The sequence below is a fragment of the Coccinella septempunctata genome, chromosome 2, assembly GCF_907165205.1.
Source record: "Coccinella septempunctata chromosome 2, icCocSept1.1, whole genome shotgun sequence".
NCBI classification, from domain to species: Eukaryota; Metazoa; Arthropoda; class Insecta; order Coleoptera; family Coccinellidae; genus Coccinella; species Coccinella septempunctata.
The window spans coordinates 35,096,948-35,117,610 of NC_058190.1; the positions used below are offsets into that span (position 1 = coordinate 35,096,948).

Consider the following 20,663-nt stretch of genomic DNA (forward strand, 5'->3'; position numbering starts at 1 on the left):
TACAGTTTCCGTTTTTCATGATGAATGGAGAAACTATTTCAATTATTTCTGCTCTTAGATTACTTAATAGGAGAAATAAACCATTTTCACCTTGATTGTTAATGAAAGATTCAAATATTAATCTTATGATGTTTGGATTGTTTGGTGTATGAAAGTTGACGATTATCATCGACGCCACTGAATAAATAGTGAAAATTTGATTCATTCACAAAACATGTTTAAAATTAGAATTTGAATATCGCGAAAACGAATGGATCGAATGAAACAAAATCAAGTATGCTGCACTGGTGAATTAAATCTTAAAATTTGCCCCCCTTGAATCTGTTATTCCATATGTTTTGTTTTCAAAGCCTTCCTATTTGTTACTGTCGATTTTAGGTGGCTTTACGATAATGATAGTGACACAATATCAAAAGGGATACCGTAGATTCGGGTGACTTGGGACGATAGTTGAATTCAACTTGCATATTTTCAAAACGGTGACCTATTTTTATCTGAAAAAAAGAGGTTCGAATATGATCAGTGACCCAGACTATTGATTAGGATATATACGATGCTTCAGAATTCGGATATGAATTTTTTTAAAAATAAAATATACTTGTCCCAAGTCACCCACCGATTTGGGAGGCTTGGGACACAAGCTAAAATCTATAGATTTCTCAACTCTCAAATGAAATATGTAGGTGACTTGCAACTCAAATGTAAAAAATCTAAACAAAACAAAGGAACTTTGATTTTCTTTCATTCTTTGGTAATTTCTTTGTAAAAATAATGTAATTTCCTGCGAAAAATCGGCATATTTCCTGCTGCCAATGCGCCGCTTGTATCTATTCGGCATTGTCAAAAGTCACCCTATGAAACAACAAAATAAATGAATGAAATCCGTGTTGTTGTTGTTGTTTGATTTGTAAACAACCTTATTTCGTGACATATCTAATATCCCAATATCCCACGTATTCAGAAAAAAAATTACACATGCACAAAGTGAAACACATGTACAGGACACTAGAAAGTATAAGGGCCATAAAAAAACGCACTTTTACTCTCCTGAATTCGTTAATTTTTCCTGTCAATTCGAACGCTCTGGTCACGGCTCACTCAAAAGGTATTAATTGTTGAACTAACCGAAAAGACGCTACACAATCTCGTAAGTTTGTCCCTTCACTCATAAATGGTAAGAAACAAAGAAATCTGCAAGGGGGGTAATTGTCCCCCCAGGACTGTCCCAAGTTACCCGAATCTACCGGTATATTGGGATATACTACATCGATAATTTTTTTAACTTTGTCATTTTAAAAGTTTTACTCAGGCAATCGTTGGTGAAATAATTCATTTCAACGAGTAACCATCTGTTGAAAATGAAGCCTCATCTTTGAAAACATCCTGTATTCCAATTCAAGAGGGGCAATTTTATTTAGTGCGAGTGCCGCACGACCTCGTGAGACACGGCGCTGCCCTGCGCTGTGCTGTCTCCCAATTATTCATGTGTAGCCGTTAGTACAGCCTGTCTTGGTTTAGGTTAGTTTGTATCATTGTTAGTATCAGGGACACGGCGTCTGCAGAGTTTAATACGATCCTCGAGGATAAGACGAGACATGGATACCGAAAAACTAATTTCTCTGGTTCGAGAACACCCAGTTCTTAGGCCTGTTTTGGTTCGCTTTTAGGATGGTTCCAGAACGGTTCAAAACAGTGGCATATTTATTTATTCAGCGTAAGCTCGCGCGTAGCATGCATGTAGCTTCCCACACCATTGCTGCTCCACTGCTTTGAACCGATTCAGAACCGCCTAAACTGCGAACCAAAACAAAGCTCTTTATTGTACAACGCATCCGTACTACATGCGAACTAAATACAAAGATGAACTGTGGGAATCATTGGGGGAAAAATTAAATGCTGACGGTGAGTTCTACTATTTTATAAACGATTGATAATAGTTATAAAAAAGTTTGAAATTAATACTCCGTTTGTTGCCCAAATAAGACGAATCGTTGCCAATGGAAGACCGAAACAACAAATAGGTTCAATAGCACTGGCATAGCAATTCCTGATCCTTTTGGTTTATTGTCGTATTTACGATTATGAAGGGTGTTTCAAGATTTGAATTACATGCCATTTTGGCAGTCATAATGACATAATTATGTCGAGACCGCAGGACCGGATTCAGTTTTGATAAGGTTCAAAGCTGTTTGAGATATGCGGCCCTTAAAAAGTCCAGATATGTCTCCAAATATGCATTACGGATACCAACACAACATGCCATCTCAAGCTGCAACTTTGTAGCTTATAAGTAAATCCTTCACTGCGTGGCAGATCGACAGGTTAAAGGTGCTTACAGATTAATCTGACGTTACATGGGCCCACGTCATAATGCGCATGATTCAAAAATCTAACAAAGGATTTTGCGCAGAAGCGTTCCAATTGTACTGACGTGACGTGGGAATGCATGTCAGAACAATTTGAACGCTTCCGCACAAAACCCTATGTTAGATTTTTGAATCATGCGCATTATGACGTGGTCCCACGTCACGTCAGACTAATCTGTAGGTACAATTGGCTCGTTCCAGAATCGCATCTTTTCAATCTATTACGTCAATACCGTCCAATCAGTGCAAAGTAACCTGAAAATCTGCTCATTCTCTTTCCTCCGAGATGTAATTCTGGAACTCTGCTCTTAAGACTGACAGATCTAAAGCTTCCTGAGATGACGATCTCATCCTCTTTGCAAAGGATGCAGTAAGGAGGTGTAGCATATTCTTGCTAAGATCCAAATAGGTACTTCTTAAATCTTGCAATGTTCCATTCTACCAAAATGTTTATCACTATATATATTCTTTATTGTAGGCACATTTTTCAATAATACAAAAATGGCTCAGGGTCAGTAAAGGAGTTTGTGTTCTTTTCCTATCAAATGTGCTGTCCTCTTCATTACCTTTTATTCCCGAATGATCAGAAACGATAACGATGCTAAATCGGGATTTACTCGAGCGTCTTGGATACCTAGTGGATTTCGTAGATTAGATGGTAAAAAGAAAAAAAGGTTCTATGATGTATGCACTTTCAGCGGTGGGGAAGGCATCTGCAGGTTTTCAAAAATGTAAAAAAAATCGTCAGGTGTACAGGGTGGGCAAATTTCGATGTTTTAACACTACAGTTTTTAAACCATAGGAGATACACAAAATCTGATAACCCATTCTCGTTCTCTTTTTCTGAAAAACTAACAATAGTAGTAGTCATTTTTGGCCACTTTCTTTTGTTTTCGAGTTATAAGCAAAAATTGGAAAAATGGCGATTTCGAAATTAATTTATATCTCCGCTAATACTGATGATGGAGCTCTGAAATTGAAACATTAGGCTTGTTCGTAGAATGGTTCACAACGGTTGTGAACTGTACAGAGCAAGCGTAATTGGATTTTCGCTACCCTAAAATAAAATGGAATTGCGCTTGCTCTGTACAGTTCACAACCGTTGCAAACCACTCTACGAACAAACCTATTATACAGGCACTTTTTGACGTAGAATCCAGAAGCGTGCTCGCCTTTTTAGCAAGATTTTTAATTACGAAGCTGACCCAAAGTTATGTTTTTCAAATGGGAACACTAGTTTTTTGTGCAATTTTTTTAAAGCTTAATTTTTACTGATTTCAAAAATATATAACATCATATGGTTTGTATCAATATAAATAATAGAAATCAATATTTCTATGGTTTCAACTTTTTATGAGCAGTGATCCTTTGGACATGCAAAAAAAAATCGTTACTTGTTCATACTCGAGCCAGTCAGATTAAGACACTGTATATATATGCCCTACGTATCTCTGATAATAAATTCATGTTATAAAATTCTATACAACATTTGTCTGAAGCAATTTTACTTTTAACCGATTTCGAGTTAGAAGGCGATAAGGGCGAGAAGCTTAGCTATGTACAGAGTGGGCAAAATTCGTTGTCTACTGAAGGGATCTCGAGAACTATAGCAGCTAGAAGAAAACGGACGGCACATTCTCGAGCTCTTTTTGCTTGACTAATCCAAAACTGAAAACAGATCCAGCCTAACATTAATAGATTTTGAGTTATGAACGAAAATTGAAAAATTGTCATTTTTAATGAAGCTGAATAACTCGCTTATTTGAACTCGTATTCGAAATCTGTTGTTACATTCTACAGGCACTTTTTTAGGAGGAATTCGAATATGATATCAATAAATTTTTTGATCCAGTCATTTTCGAGATACGACAGGGATTTCTGATTTTTCAAATGTAAACTATAGTTGAAAGTTCTTTCATCTTGGGGCAATTTTTTTGCTGATTTCAAAAATGTATTATATGTCGCTATTCACATGAATATAATGTAAGAAAAAAAATTCATTACTTTTTCCTGCTTTTCGATCACTGTTGAATTTTCAGTAGGCTGGCGTAACCATAGCGACCGTTGAAAATGCATTATCGTTCGTGAACTCCACATAATCCTATACTATGTGAACTCAACCTTCTGCGATAGGAATCACCGACTGACGAATAATATTATTTCTTTTGTATATCGATATCGAGATCGATATCCATTTAAAGAGAGTAAAAGACTTTCGTCTGATTATTAAAGAAGGAAATTTATTCAATTATCGTTTTTCTATTTATGAAATAAACTTCAAGAGTCAGTAATATTATAAATAAAATACGATAGCTATCTATTATTATAATTTTTACAGAAGTAAGATGATGAAAAATAGGTACCTACTTCTGTCAACGGTAGTGTTCGAATTGTGAACCATCATAAGATAAGCATGCCAAACATCGCGAGAACAAACGATGGCAAATTAATCATCGAAATATTTATTCAGCAATCCGTGATTTCAATCATAGAGGCTCAGGTTCATAAAATATTATGCATATTCAACGGTTGCTATGGTAACCCAGCCTACTTATAATTCAACACAGAATCGAAAAGCAGGAAGAAGTTTTGAATTTTTTTCTCGTGTAACATTCATGTGAATAGCAACACATGATACATTTTTGAAATCAGCAAAAAAAATGCAGCAAGATGAAAGAACTTTCAACTATAGTTTACATTTGAAAAATCAGAAATCCCTGTCGTATCTCGAAAATGAGTGAATCGAAAAATTTCCAAATATCATATTCGAATTCCTCATAAAAAAGTGCCTGTAGAATGTAACAACGGATTTCGAATACGAGTTCAAATAAGTGAGTTATTCAGCTTCATTGAAAATGACAATTTCTCAATTTTCGTTCATAACTCAAAATCAATGACCGTTTGGCTGGATCGGTTTTCAGATTTGGAATAGTAAGGAAAAAAGAGCTAGAGAATGTGTCATCTAGCTGTGTCTTCTAGCTGCTATAGTTCTCGAGATCCCTTCAGTAGACAACGAATTTTGCCCACCCTGTACATTCATCGCCATATATCTCAAAAACGTTTGAACGTACAAAAAATTGCTTCGAACGAAATTTGTACGAAATGTTATGCTCTACAACTTTTGTTTCAGCTCGCTGAAACTATCAGATTATATTTTTTCCGTTATTCTTGAATCATTAGCTTCATAATAAGAAAGGTTTTTTTTTGCAAGTTTGGCGCCCTCACACACATTTTCGTCACGCTTGAATTGTCAGACACTAAATAATTTCCTTCTTCTCACTGCTGGAAGAGGGCCTTAGACCAGAAAAACGTACCTACCTTTGATTAAGTCCAACAACTCGCCCTGTATAATCTGTATTCCCTTGGCAATCAATTCAATCGTGATTTTTATATTGTTTTCAGGCGTTACTGTCAAAGAACAATGGCAAAAACTTAGAGATTGCCATCGGGAGGCCCTAAGAAGACAAAATAGGAAGAAGAGAGGACCACAGTCGGATCCTCCAAGGACATGGATATACCAACAGCAAATGGAATTTCTATTACCATTCATGAAGAACAGTAAGAGTTATATGAATGAGAAACTGTCTGGTCTGTCTGTCCTTCCAAATGAGGGGCAATCTGAAGGTCCAGCAAATGACTTGTATATTCATAAACCGCCTAATCCCATCAAAGGTGAATCAAGTAGCGATGATGAGCAGAAGCCTATAATTTCTGAATTGCCTCAAAATGAACAGTTCCGTACAATATCTCCAATACAGCACGTAGCAGAACATGGAAACGAGCTCAGACAAGATTTTGTTCAGTGGAACACATCAGAAAGAGATGCATTGCATGATTTTTTCATGGCTATGTACAGCACCACAAAGCAGCTTCCAGGATCCTATAAGCGGCGGATTAAGAAAGAAATATTTAAGATTGTTTTAGAAAGCGAGGAAGAATATGAAACGACTAAGCTGAGTTGATAGAAGTCGATTACGCCTGCCATGCTTACTCCCACTGGTTTCACATCTGACAATAAGACTGAGCTGAAATATTTTTATAACAGAAGTAGGTACAGTGTGTTTCACGTTAGCGTGTCACTAGATTCTGTGGCTCATTCATTGAACAAAATTAAAAAGTGAACTGGCAATATGATCAAAGAGTAACAACTTGTTACTCAAATTAATGTGCTATTGGAAAAACTATCAAACGTAGACAGGAAAAGTTATTACAGAAAAAATAAAAATTCTGACGACTCTAATTGTTTTTAAAAATGAATGGTATAGAGGCAATTTCATTTCTGATAATTTTTTCCTATTTCATCTTTAAATTTTTCAGAAAACGTCAGAAGTTTCCTCGCCTAATATACTTTTTCCCAATGAATGCTCTGAATGCTCAATCTCAATTCGAATACCTGGGTATATACATGAAATAGCAACTTCAGCATTCAGAAAATATGCGACTAAAAGTTTTCAAAATATATTACGTAAAAAAAAATTTGACGTTTTCGGGAAAAACGGAAGTTGAAATAACAAAATAAACAATCAAAAATTGTCACTATATTATTCAATTTGAAAAACAGTAAAATCTGCAAAAAATTAAAAAAAAATGATTTTCCTCACTTTTCATGCCTATGTAAGATAGTTTTTCCTAGAGCACAATACTATCCTTGAAAAATACAATCCTACTGATGGTTCACTTCCTTATTTTTTCTCTATGAATAACTCACAAACTCAAGTGAACCGCTTTCGTGGTACACAGTGTAGTAGGTACCTACATATTGGAAAAGTCTACACTTATGGAGTATAATTGTTATGTTGATTGTTTTCTTTTTATACTTATGAGAATTTAAAGAATAACATTGTGATAATATAGATTTTCAGTAAAAATAAGTATTGAATTTTGTTCGATCCTTCCTTCCTGATTCTATTTTACAAAGTGATTCACCGCGATGGACTATTAGAAGTTCATTTTAAACCACAATTCTGTACTGAAAATTTGCATGTTGCGGTTTTTGACAATGAACATACCCTAAAATATTTTCAGACCTTTGCAATTTTCGGTCATACCGGAAACAAGTTACTACTTTCTCATTTCAAATGACACATCCATTATATTAGTATATGAAGCCAGTTCAACACCGAAAGACTATAAAAAATAATCAAATCAATCAGACTGACATTTTGAGTATATTTGAGAGAACGTGCCGATATCGAAAGAGAGTAGCCATAGACCGGTTTCGCCCTTATTTGAACTCATCAGTATAATATAACTCAATCAACTGTAGTTCACTGTTTTTCGACACTACCAACCTGAATTCCTCAATACAAAGTCTCAACTTATGGGCTATTACCAACTTAAATTAAATTTTTCATAACCACCCGAGATCATCATTCTTGAATTATAGCTAGATTTTGTTTCACAATTTTTTCGTTATCTCAACTGTTAGAGTTCCGGGAAAGTTTATTATTATTTTTTATAATCGAATGAAATTTTTCATCATTCGGAGTACATATTTGAAATAAACTAAAATAAAAATCGAATAATAAAATAAACCTGTTATCTTTCAGTAGAGACCAACTATCGGAATACTCAAGGACATGAGGTAATAGTTACTTAGTAATAACCTGAAGTAATTGCATTGGGTATTAGGTACTCAAAGGTATTTGCCAATATTTTCCATTTCATTTGTACGTGTATTATCAACAATGAACACGTATGGATGAATAATAAATGATAGTTCCTTTCATGTACGAAACCGCAACTTCCTATTCAAATTATTCCGATTAGAAGTCCAAATTCCACGGTAAAATTGATAAAAATGATACCTATCTAGAATAAATACGGTTACCTAAGCCTAACTGAAAAGTTAGTCATCATCAACCAAGATGACTAATAACGGTAATACTCACTGTGTCCTTGAAATGTTATTATTCCGTTATCAATTTCCAAAATGACTCATTCACTCCCTAAATCCCCCCCCCCTACGTATTCAAAGAACAGATGAATAGAATTTGCCGCAGGAAACAAAATTATTATCCCCTCCATGGCCTCAAATTGGGCCCTAAATAAACGAGAAATTTCCCAACAGCTGCAACGGCAACGCCCAATTCTCCTAAAACATTCATGCTCCGAAGTCTGAATTATAAATTTAATGTTGAGCTGCGTTTCAAACTATTCCGGAGCAGTCGCTGTAAAAACTCGTTTCAAATTATCAGTTTCCTTTTATCTCAACAAAAACACATTGTCAGAATGTCAATCATGAAATGGCTCATACTAATGGAATGGAGGGGAGCAGATGACTAATGTAATCTTGGATATGTCAGGGGAATGGTCGGGAGGGGAAACTCGCTATCCACTTTGGCTTGGCACAGAAATATGGCACGCTATTCACTTTGGACGAGTCCATTCTGTAGACTGGGGGAGGAAGCTTGCATTGAATGCTTAATCGTTTATTTTACAAAGGATATAAAATATTTTGGGTTTATTCAAAGATATTACACAATGATGGTGTAATATCTTTGGTTTATTCATGTTGCATACCCATATTGGACTGGGGAAGAGGAATATTTTATACCTGTCCTTTATGATTTAACAGGAAACCAGTTTCATCTACCATTACAGTGAAAGGTAGGCGTGGAACTGGAACGAAGGCATAAAATCTCTTCATATTGTATATGAAACTATTATTAATTGGCCCATAATGGAAAATCAATGACAATTTAATAGTCATTCAACATTCCTGTATTCCGAATGAATGTTGAAGTGTGTTGATACCAACTAAACAAATGTTTACTTAAAAATATCAATTTCATTTAACTTCAACCACAATTCTAAATTTATCACCCATGATTGTGGAGTTCTCTACATTCTCGAAACCACGTTCGATGATTGCCTTCGATTTAGTAAGCATACTTGGGGAGTGACGTTGTTTATCGTGAATGTTCAGGTATCGGTGAAATAAAGGAAATAATATATTCCGTTAGAGTTGAAATGTGTACAAGGTGAGTGAGTTTTTATGGTATGCTTTATAAATTGCACACTGTCTGGAAACCAGAGGTGGAGGACTATTGATATTGGAGCATGTCTGCTGATTTGAATATATTATGTAAATAACTATTTTAAACAATTACTAACTGATTGATAACTAATTGGATATTGTAAGTGATTACAATAAGTTGTGATTGAAAACTTATAATTGAGTATAAGTATAGTAGGGGAGAGTTCCTTTGAATCGGACGGCGCATGAACCGGACGCTACAGTTTTCTACTACACTCGATAGTAATTTAGCATCCTTTACGTAAATCCTATTTTTGCAACATCGATCGATATCTCTTGGAAAATGGCCGACCCTGTGGCTCGCGCCTTGTTGCAAAAATGGGATTTACGTAAAGGGTGCTAAATTACCATCGAATGTAGTAGAAAACTGTAGCGTCCGGTTCATGGGCCGTCCGATTCAAAGGAACTCTCCCCTATTCCATTATCAGATTGTTGACAACAATGGTAGGACTTTTTTGTCATATGAAATGATAATGGTTTTTTGGGCGATTGGTTCACAGGGTTTTGTTAGATAGTTCGATATTGTTAAACAATGTGGTAATACTGGTAATATCAGTTGATAGTCGCTTATGATCTGACTATATTACATAATGCACCTGCGCATAACTTGAAGCAAGTACGAACTTGCTTCACTTTGCCTAAATTGGTAACCATTTTGTTAAACTGAATGATCGGAGACAAAACAAAAATGTATGAACTTCATCAAATAAAGTTGACGTATTGAAACATGTTGAATCAGGAAAAGAAATCAAAAATTATTTTATAATTTGTTCCCAAGATTCAGTAGATATCCTTTTAACAATGAACTTGCTAACTCAAAAAATTGATCGGATTGACTAAATGTTCAGAAAGTAAGTGTGATGAGCAAAGATTAGAAAGTTAGGTTAACTGTATTATCTTTGGTGATGAGTAGATATACTATCAAATGCAATGCCAACATAAAATATGCTATGCCGTATAGCGCCTGTATCCAGATGTACTTACAAAATAAATTGCTGTTTATGTTAAAAGTTAAAATAGTTTGTGGGTGAATTAGAAAAGTACGGAACAGCTTTGAAAACATTGTATAGTGTATATTTACAATAATAGCTATCTTGATGCCGTCTAGATCTAACCAAAGTGCGGCGCTTGCGCAATGTGTTGTGGCTTGTCTGTTTGCGGTATTAGAGACCTAAAGCTGGGTACAGACATGCAACAAAATCGTAACATCGTCGCGCGCATGTGACGAAGTTCTGTTGGATGTCTGTACCCAGCTTAATACGGGCAAGCTATGGGACGCATCGATTTTCCGTTGTAGTGATGCGTTACTTGATTATGTCTAGTGTAAATCGCTTGTGAGGCGTCGTCTTGTGTATAATAGGCGTCCCAATTTGCGTAATGTGGAGCAGTCCACACTTCTTGCATAACGCTGTTATGTATCTATTTGTTCCAAATTCGCTAACCGTATCATCGATTAGAGATGGAAATTCATTTCCGTATGGTCTCCCATGTTTTAACAAGAAAAAACCTCACTATGTTGGGCTATTCAGGTAAGGTTAAGCAGCCATTCTGATAAAATCTATTTTAAAGTTTCCTTAAGTTTTTTTGAAGGCCTAAAAAGCTTTAAAACTAAAGAGACCTTGAATTTGATTAAGAAACCGGCTGTTAGACGTATTGCCATAATACAAACATTACCTTGAGATAAATGTGAACCATAGACTTCCCTACAATATTCAGAAGTCGAAAAATCCTGAATATGTACCTATCAAGTGGATCGATGAGGAACAGCAGTGCAGTGCAATAGGATTTCACAGCTCCCTGAATGTGGAAGGAAACAGGACTCATCATGAAGGAGATGGGTAAAACAATACAAAAAGTGGCATTTTCTGGATATTCACCGAAACATTGTTTTATGAGCTACTAACTCAGAAAGAAGAAGAGTGAAGATATTTGATATTTAAAAAAATTTATAATACGAGGCAACGCAGAAGCATGAGCGATCCTATGGGGAATGTTAAGGGAGTAATTACCCCTACCCCAGGGCCCCAGAACACTAATTGTCCCATTTCAATTTCTTTATTGTATTCATGACATAATACTGATAATACCAAAAAATATAATATAGAATTATTGCAAACACAATCATGTTGTTTATTCAATTATTACCCCCTCCTCAAAAATTAAGTCTCCAATATCCCTTCCCCAAAAATTCTGCTAAGAGGCCCTTTGAGCTGGAATAATCAATGTGAAAACATTCCTGCATAAAAAACTCTTCTCAGAGAAAACCGCTCTGTAGCAGTTTCATGTTCATATAAATTCTTGAACATGGAAAAAAATAGCTTAGCAGCGGTTCTATTGTTTCGTCTTATTTAATTAAAAGCATTTATAACAGAAGTATCAGCTGACATAAATATGGTTTGCAATATGAAAGTGAATAATATCAAATGAAATTATTCACTTTCATATTGCCAACCACACAATTACCCCAATGTGAAGAATGATCAAAGGAAAGACAATCAACGCGTAATAAGAAAAAAAGATGTTGAGTGGGCTTTGAAAGTATACAGTGCGCGTCGAAATTATGGAACAAATTCATTTTCTCAGAAGAAAAATATTTGGCAACAAAATCCTGAAACAGGTCAATTTTTGTTTCACTTTTACCAAATTTTTATGCATTTTTGAAGGATTTCAACTCTCTAAATTTTTTGAATAGGGAAAGTGGATTTTGTGGTACTTTTTTGCAAGGTCTTTGTATCTTCTTTACAGGCGTGCAGAAATTTTCAAGAAAAAAATTTTTTTTTAATGTGTTATAGTCCGAAGAGGTTTTCAGGATGTGCACTTTGTCAAGGCTCATTTATTTTAAGACTATGGTAACTGATGAAATTTGTCACCGAATGAAAGTGGACCATTACAGTTTTGTTCATGCACTACTTTCATCCCCTACGAATCCTTTTATGGAGAAAAAAATGGAGTGACATTGGAAATTTATTTCGTCATTGAAGTAAAACCCGGAGCAAATTTTATCGAAAAGTTTCAACTTCAGAAAAGTACTAATATCATAGCTACTTAAGATCGTAACTGAAGCGCAGTGTTTTACACATTCTTATTTTTCACGTGGGGGGCTTGAAAGTGGAGCATGAACAAAACTGTAATGGTCGACTTTCATTCGGTGACAAAATTCCATCAGGTACCATCGTCTCAAAGTAAATGAGCCATGACAAAGTGCACGCATACTGAACTAACTAATTTTTCGAAAAAAAAATTTTTTCTTGAACATCTGCACGCCTGTAGAGAAGATACAAACACCTTGCCAAAAAAGTACCACATGACCCACTTTCCCATTCAACAAATTCAAAGGGTTGATGGGGATGGCACAGGGTGCTACAAAAATCCTTCAAAAATGCATAAAAATTTGGTAAAACTGAAACAAAATTGACCTGTCTCAGGTCAAAATGCCAAATGTTTGTCTTCTGAGAAAATGAATTTGTTCCATAATTTTGACGCGCAGTGTATAGGTACATACCTACATTATTCGCAGATTGAAAATATGTAAACATTTTTAGTGACATTCATCTATATAACGTGATTTTCGATATAAAAACTCTTGAGGTAAAATTCCCCAACGCTTATCAAGTTTTGAAAGATAATCCCATAATTTAATGATAGAACCACCATAGTTTACCCTACAAAATCCCAAGTGCCCTTAATTTAGAAGTCAAAGACTCACATTAATAGTCAATATTTAATTACTGGCCCAAAACTGTAACATAATATCACTACACCCTACACCCCTCTTACACACAGTGTGTTTAGATGAGGGATACGATATCACCCTCCCAATTGAAAATTAAATTAGCATAGGTATCTGGTTGTGTATGGAACCGAAATGGAGGGGTTCCTCTACACTAATTTACATTTCCAAAGAACACGGAAGTAATAAACGTATAGCCTTGTTCAGTCCTATCGCAACCTCATAATTAGCCAGCATTTCAATACTACGTGTTCTAAAGTAAAGTGGAGATGGTTCGAACATCTCAATTATAAGCCACATTCCAAACGACGGCTTATATTTCTGACAATAAAAGCCTACCTCTTCTGGAACATGAATCCCCAAAAGAGAATCGTCATAAACGTCCAAATAAAGCCCAAATTAACGTATGGAAAATGCCATTCCTCCTCCAAAACCCGTTTTGAGCTCTTGAACCTAAACGAAAGGCATTGGACGGATTCCTGATCAATATTCAGGTCGCACCAATGGCAAAAGGGGGCGAAGGCAAAAAGGAGAAAACGGGAAAATTCGGCTCAATTTTATGACGTTCGGAAAAGTGATAATTTACATCCACAAACGTCATCTATACGTCGAACAGAAGTGTAAACTAAGCATAATTGAACATTATGTAAACGACTTGATCGACGAGGTCATTTGGTAGTTTCCAGATATTCTAAACTTACTTCTGCCGTCAACGCAATGACCTCGAAGTGGAACGAACGGAGGGGAAAAAGAGACGGCTGTTCAGATGAAAAGAGAGGGAGCGTTTGAACCAACTGGCGATGTTCGTCGGGTTCAACATTTCGCTGTGTAAATGTCCTTTACAGTCTAGTATCACAAACTAAACTACTTTCGAACTGACGTACTTTACTCGACGCTTTCAGAGTCTGGGAGAGAAGTTTAATGCTGCCGGTTTCTCTCAACAATTTTATTTTCGATGTTGATTCGAAACTGTGTTCCGAACTGTGCATTAGGTATTTTTGGAACGAGTATGTTCTGAATTGATGTTTGAGATGGGGAGTTTCGCACTTCGAAAACCGTTAATTAGTTTACTGCACGGAACATGAGTTTAAACAGGAAATGATGAGTCGATGTACTCATAATTACTTATACTTTGATAAGAGAGTTGCGTTGTTGATAGCTATCACTCAGTTGAAGATAATAAAATGATTTTTTATCCGATTGGTTTTTTCCCGTAGCTTATTCGCTTACATTTCTTGCCTTTGTAGGATCACTTTTTCGATGGAAGAAGTCATTAGGAAGGTATACAGGGTGGGCCGTCCATAACTTTCCACCCCGAATTTTGAGCTTTGGGATGGAATAACGAAAAAACGCTCAGACAGGTCAAATTTTGTTGAAAGGAGGACAAATAAGGGTGTTCAAATGAGTTTGATATCACTACCCCCGTAGCCGCAACCCCTAACAGCTCTCATTTTTGAATAGGGAAAAGAGGTCGAGCAGCACCTTGTTGGAAAGGCAATTCAATTTCCTGCATGAGTGTATTTTTTTTCATCGCTTTATTATTATACAGAGTGACTCAGTATTCCATCAATAACTTTCACTCGCCGAATTTGGATCTTTGAGATGGAAAAAACGCTCGGACGGGTCTAAAAATGAATTGGATATCACTACCCCTCTAGCCGGTACCACTTAGAGCAATTATTTTTGAGTAGGGATAATAGGTCGTAAATCGTGCGGTTTCGTTTAAATTGAAATAATTGCTGTTAGGGTAGTGATATCGAATTCATTTTTTGATCCGTCCGAGCGTTTTTTCCATCTCAAAGATCCAAATTCGGCGTGTGAAAGTTATTGATGGAATACTGAGTCACTCTATAATAATAAAGCGATGAAAAAAAACGTACACTCATGCAGGAAATTGAATTGCCTTTCCAACAAGGTGCTGCTCGACCCCTTTTCCCTATTCAAAAATGAGAGCTGTTAGGGGTTGTGGCTAGAAAGGTAGTGATATCAAACTCATTTGAACACCCTTATTTGTCCCCCTTTCAACAAAATTTGACCTATCTGAGCGTTTTTTCGTTATTCCATCCTAAAGCTCAAAATTCGGGGTGGATGGATGGCCCACCCTGTATATTTCCCTGACATAATATAATCTTTGTACAGGCTCTCCCCAAATTAATGCAACAAAATTTGGTCGCAGATTCTCGAGAAAAATTTACTAGACCATATTATTCATATTTTTCGCTCCAAAATCTAATCTTTCTTTTTTATCTCAGAATCTAGTAAGATGAAAATCAATGAATTTGGTACACAGGAATTTCATGATATCCTTAATTTCATAGTGCTATCTATTTCGGCCTATTTTTGGGCCACAATGACTTTGAAAGCATTAAAAATTAATTGTGTATTTGAATTCCTTGCATTTCTTCAACCTGTCATCTCTAGCGAAATATTCGTTAAAAAACTCTGCTGTAAAGAGTACTTTTCATAATGAAGGAATGGTGCAGATAATGAGATAATATTCCTTCATATATTCATTGCAGGCCATTCAACAACCCCCTTCAAATGAAACATTATTTTGGATTGAATTGAAAATATTGAAATTGGTTTTAGTAGGTTATCCCCGGAAGTAAGGAAAAACTTTTCAGCTCTACAAAATTGTTAATGATCATTTATAGTTTCCTCATCGTCGGCCATACAAGCCTTAAATCAGTGGTTTGTTTACGAAAAAACCTCCACACCATCAAAATATGACATCTGTGTCCGTTATGTGAAGACAACATTTCACATTTATAGATTTATATTAGATACACTGTGTCATAAATCACAATCAAATATAGTCTGCCATTCAAGAAAAATGAGGCTTTCTTCTGGTGAGAGAATTTTCGAAATCGGTTAAGTAGTTCCAGAGATTATACTTCCTACAAACCCACAAACTTACAAATTTTAGTTCTTTATAATATTTTTGTAGATGATAGATGAAAACATTTTATATTATTAATAATCAACAACAATCAACTATGTATAGTATATGAATGATGATGATGATGATGATGATGATTTGATTATCAATGAAATGTAAAAGTGCCATTTAGAGACATGAGAATCGCAGTGGAGTTTCAGCCATTTCCTTGCTGAATGTAATCTGATAACAAAGTTCTATAACTAAATCTTTTTGATAACTTGAGAATCATTGCTGCATTTAACTTCCATTCATTATGAGAAAATACACGATTGAGATAGAGAAATGTGAACGATTCCCGTTTGAGGTTATCGAGAATTGTATCCAACAGTCAAAATTCGGCCATACGCAAGTCATCGGTGCTATTCGTTAACGTTCGGTTACGTACGTCAGAGAACGCTTCCTTACGTAGGTCGTAAAGCTGGGTGTACCCTCCATAAGCTGACGCTAACGTTACGTTTAAAACTGACGAATGCGCATGCGTAGATGTCATGTCGTTTAACGTTCGGTTACGTATGTCAGAGAACGCTTCCTTACGTAGGTCGTAAATCTGGGTGAACCCTCCATAAGCTGACGCTTACGTTTAAAACTGACGAATGCGCATGCGTAGATGTCAAGTATAACGTTAATGTTTACGTTCATGTTGCCACGGTCATGGTAGCACTTATTTGAGCACTTTAATCACAGTCGTCTATAGAAACGCTTTCTTTTTTCCTTTAGAAGGCTGTGCTTCAACTCTCTATTGAAGAATAGCAGGTGACATAGGCTTCAAAATAGGCTGAACAGAGAGTGGTAGAATCAGACATTAAAAACCCACTTCTTGATTTGCATCTTGCCAAAAGTTAGGGTGGTTTTAAGGCTTGGTAACATCACTTAAATAAACAATAGACGAAGGTCTTTTATTTTGTTTAGAATGATGAAAGTCTAATTACATATCCAGAATATCTCTTTCCATTTCAATTTTATTAACGAACATAATGAAACGACAGAAATGTTTCCATTTTTAATACCCCATATCTCAGAATGGGTATACCTATATATTTCAAGTTCACCTCATGTTTCTTAACTAAATAGTAATGTTTTCGGACATAGAATCACCTCCTGCATTTTAGCTGTTTCACGCCTTGTATGTAGGTATCATATTTGATAATAATATCGTGTTATTTGGTCCATTCACCCGCGATACTCCGTCCAAGCTACTTCTCGGTAATTATTATGATCAAAAATTTATGAATCATGGTTATCGTTCTATTCTATTCCATGTTCTTCCAAGCTCTTAAGTACAACCTACCCATCTGGCAGGTTTAAAATTGAGGAATAAAATGCCTCATTATTACCGCATCAATTAGTTATTTATTTAATCGATCTTGAAAATTCAGTAGGCAGTATACTACAGAAAAATTATTTTTTATCTGCAACTGCGTCATTGTATAAGGACAAAAATGATATATAATCTAATCAATAGACTACGTGAACGCGATCTGCCAATTAGATGTGTTCTTTTCGTAGGTATTATTTCTTAGTAACTCGTACTTTGGTCTACCTCTAGTTGCATTTTTTCCAATTTCGCATGGGGGCTGAGATATTATGGGTTGTAACTTTTCAAATTAACACACTGTCCAGAAACAAATTCGAGACCAGCTCGCAGAATCCAAGGGGTCATCTGAAGGATGAAAGTTTATTGAGGAGAGCAGTATAGTATACGAGGATATATTGAAAAATTCTTAGCCTACTATAGAAACAAACAAAATTTCAATGTCAAAATATTTTATTACTCAACATATTCTCCTCCTTATTGGATACATTTATTATAGCGAACCTGCAAAGTCTCTAGACCTTTCTAAAAAAATGTTTCTTCTTTCTCTGCAAACCAGACCTCCACAGCTTTTATTACCTCCTCGTTGGAACAAAATTCAAGACCTTTCAAACTTTTTTTCCAGTTGAGGAAAGAGATGATAGTCGGATGGAGCCAAATCTGGTGAATAAGAGGGGTTTTCTAGTAATTCAAACCCTAAATCAAGAATTTTTTGCATGGCAACAAGGGACACCTTTGGATAGCTTTCCGCGTCTTTAATTTTTTCCCGTAGAGTGGTCAGTAATGTCGAATAGTAATCTCCGGTTATTGTTCTACCCTTATCCAAAAAATCAATCATGATTACTCCATGGAAATACCAAAAAACTGAAGCAAGAACTTTTCCAGCAGATTTTTGGACACGAAACTTCTTAGGTCTTGGAGAACCAGAGTGTCGCTATTCCATCGATTGTTGCTTTGTTTCTGGATCGTAGAAATGTATACTCAAGTCTCATCCATGGTAACAATTCGGTTTAAGAAGCCTACATCGTTTTCAATTCGAGCACAGATCGAACGCGATGCTTATACCCTTGCACATTTGGGGATCCATTTTGCAGCAATTTTTCTCATGTCCAAATTGACGTGAACTATATGATGAACGCGTTCGCATGAAATATTCAGTGCTTCAGATATCCGTTTCAGCCCAATTCGACGGTCTGATAAAATCATGTCATGAACTGCATCGATATTTTCGTGGACTGACACAGAAACTGGCCTTCCCGATCGGACATCATCTTCAATGGAAAATTTACCTCTTTTGAAGCTTGCAATCCAATTTTTCACGGTCGCATACGAAGGACATTGATCACCAAGGGTATTGAACATATGTTTGTAAATCTGCTTACCTCTTAACTCTTTTAAATACAGGTACTTGATGATGGCTCGATACTCCAATTTTTCGATTTTCACAATTTCGGTGGACATCTTCTTTCTTTTAATTTATTGCGTAACCCTGGTTTACTTTTTCGACCTCAAACTTCACACTGACACTTCTAATGAGTTATTGTTTGTTGCTATGGTAACGCAATATTTTTTTTATGCATGGATTGGACTAGGCTAACAATACATCCTCGTATATGATTCTCGATCGATATTGGAAATAGAAAAAAATAATACACTTTTTCATGGAAGAGGAAAGTCAAGATATCATCATATTATAAGACATACGGTTTTTACAAGATCTTTCATTTAAGGTAGATATTACACACTTGTCGAACTCAAAGAAGAAATTCCAAGGACCACGTCCAATTTTAACAGATATGCATGATTATATCAAGACTTTCAAGTATAAGACACTGCTATGGGAAAAACAGTTTCACAGTTTCCAAATTGTAGGAAGTATCTGGAAAGTTGAAAAGTATATCATATAAATAGGAATATTCGGATAAAATGGGAAGGTGTTTGGCAGAATTTGAAAACCGTTTTCAAGATATTAAGTCCCAAGAAAACAATTTTTCTCTCTACTGTCCTTCCCACTATCGATAGTGTTTGTAGATTCGAATTTTTATGTGTTTGCCTGTTCAACTTAAAAAACGAGAAAATTTGCATCCAAAATCCTTTCAATGTTTGGAAGTACCAACGTAAGTGTTTATTTTCTTTGATGACAGAAAACAAATCTCACGCAAGATCGCGATTAACGGACTAACAATAGAACGAACACCTCAAATAGTCAAAGATATAAAGGACAAAAGATGTCAAATATCTGGTAAAAAAATTTAGTATTTTTATTTTTTTTTATTCAATAAATATACCTGTTTTACAAATCCACTTTTTTGGTCAATATTCGTTCTTCTCCTTATTCTCATCTCCTCAAGGTTTGTTAAGATTTGCAGATCTTTGAGATAAGGCTTTCCGGCCCACTTAGTCTACGGTCTTTATGGTTTTGGCGGTTCTTTTGGTTTTGGCGCACCTGTACCATTGAGTTTGACATGGCTGTCTTAAAGAGTTGTATAGGCTGGTTGGCCCTTTAGAACTTAGAAATAGCCACGAGGATGCACAGGAGTGCAAATTCCGTAGAATTTAATCACGAAGAGTTGAAGATAAGAAGAATGACGTAACTTCTAGATCGCCATATTACTCGTTTGGCACTACATGACCGATACAAGGGTAATAGCAGACGAATGGTTTGCAGAGCATGCAACTTTAGCTTGAAGCGAAGAACGGCAAAATTGGGACCTTGAGTAGAATAACATTACAATCTTATTCAACATAATGATCTCTCTGATGGACCTGATTCCGATTCATAAATAAATATACTCGGAATAGTCATTATTCAAAATTTTTCAAAAGAACTTCTACAATCTGCTGATTTACGCTAATTCTGATTACGCGTAGTTATTCCATTCCTAAAAGCTAATTTGCGTAGGTTATTTTCGATTTCATTCGTCATTCCCTGCAGTTATACAGATAATTTTTTATTTGATACAAAATTGCTGACGCAATTTGCTTCAAGCAAGGTATACGTAGAAAAGTGGATAATGTCTGACCATTTTCAATGATTTTTGTTCTACTGTGATTATCTTTTTGAGATATAAAAAACTATAACTTGAAGAGAATGATATTTTCAATTATTGTGAAACATATTTGTTGAAGATATTGTCCAACATTGTCCAAAAGTTACCAAAAATGTACAAATTGTACACGAATATAGGTTTGACACAACATCATAAAAATATAGCCGTAACATAAACAGTGCAGATCTCTAAAGAGGTCTATGAAGGTTGATTCTCACTATACGT

The 20,663-nt window shown here is 35.6% G+C and overlaps 1 protein-coding gene across 1 annotated transcript; it reads left to right on the forward strand.

Moving 5' to 3' along the window:
* Nucleotides 1-1,435: 1,435 nt before the first annotated feature.
* LOC123308423 lies at nucleotides 1,436-6,717 on the forward strand. Its single transcript, XM_044891059.1, has 3 exons — nucleotides 1,436-1,639; nucleotides 1,814-1,902; nucleotides 5,769-6,717. Exons 1-3 carry the CDS (start codon nucleotides 1,596-1,598, stop codon nucleotides 6,326-6,328), a joined length of 693 nt encoding a protein of 230 aa, XP_044746994.1. The 5' UTR covers nucleotides 1,436-1,595; the 3' UTR covers nucleotides 6,329-6,717.
* Nucleotides 6,718-20,663: the final 13,946 nt, after the last annotated feature.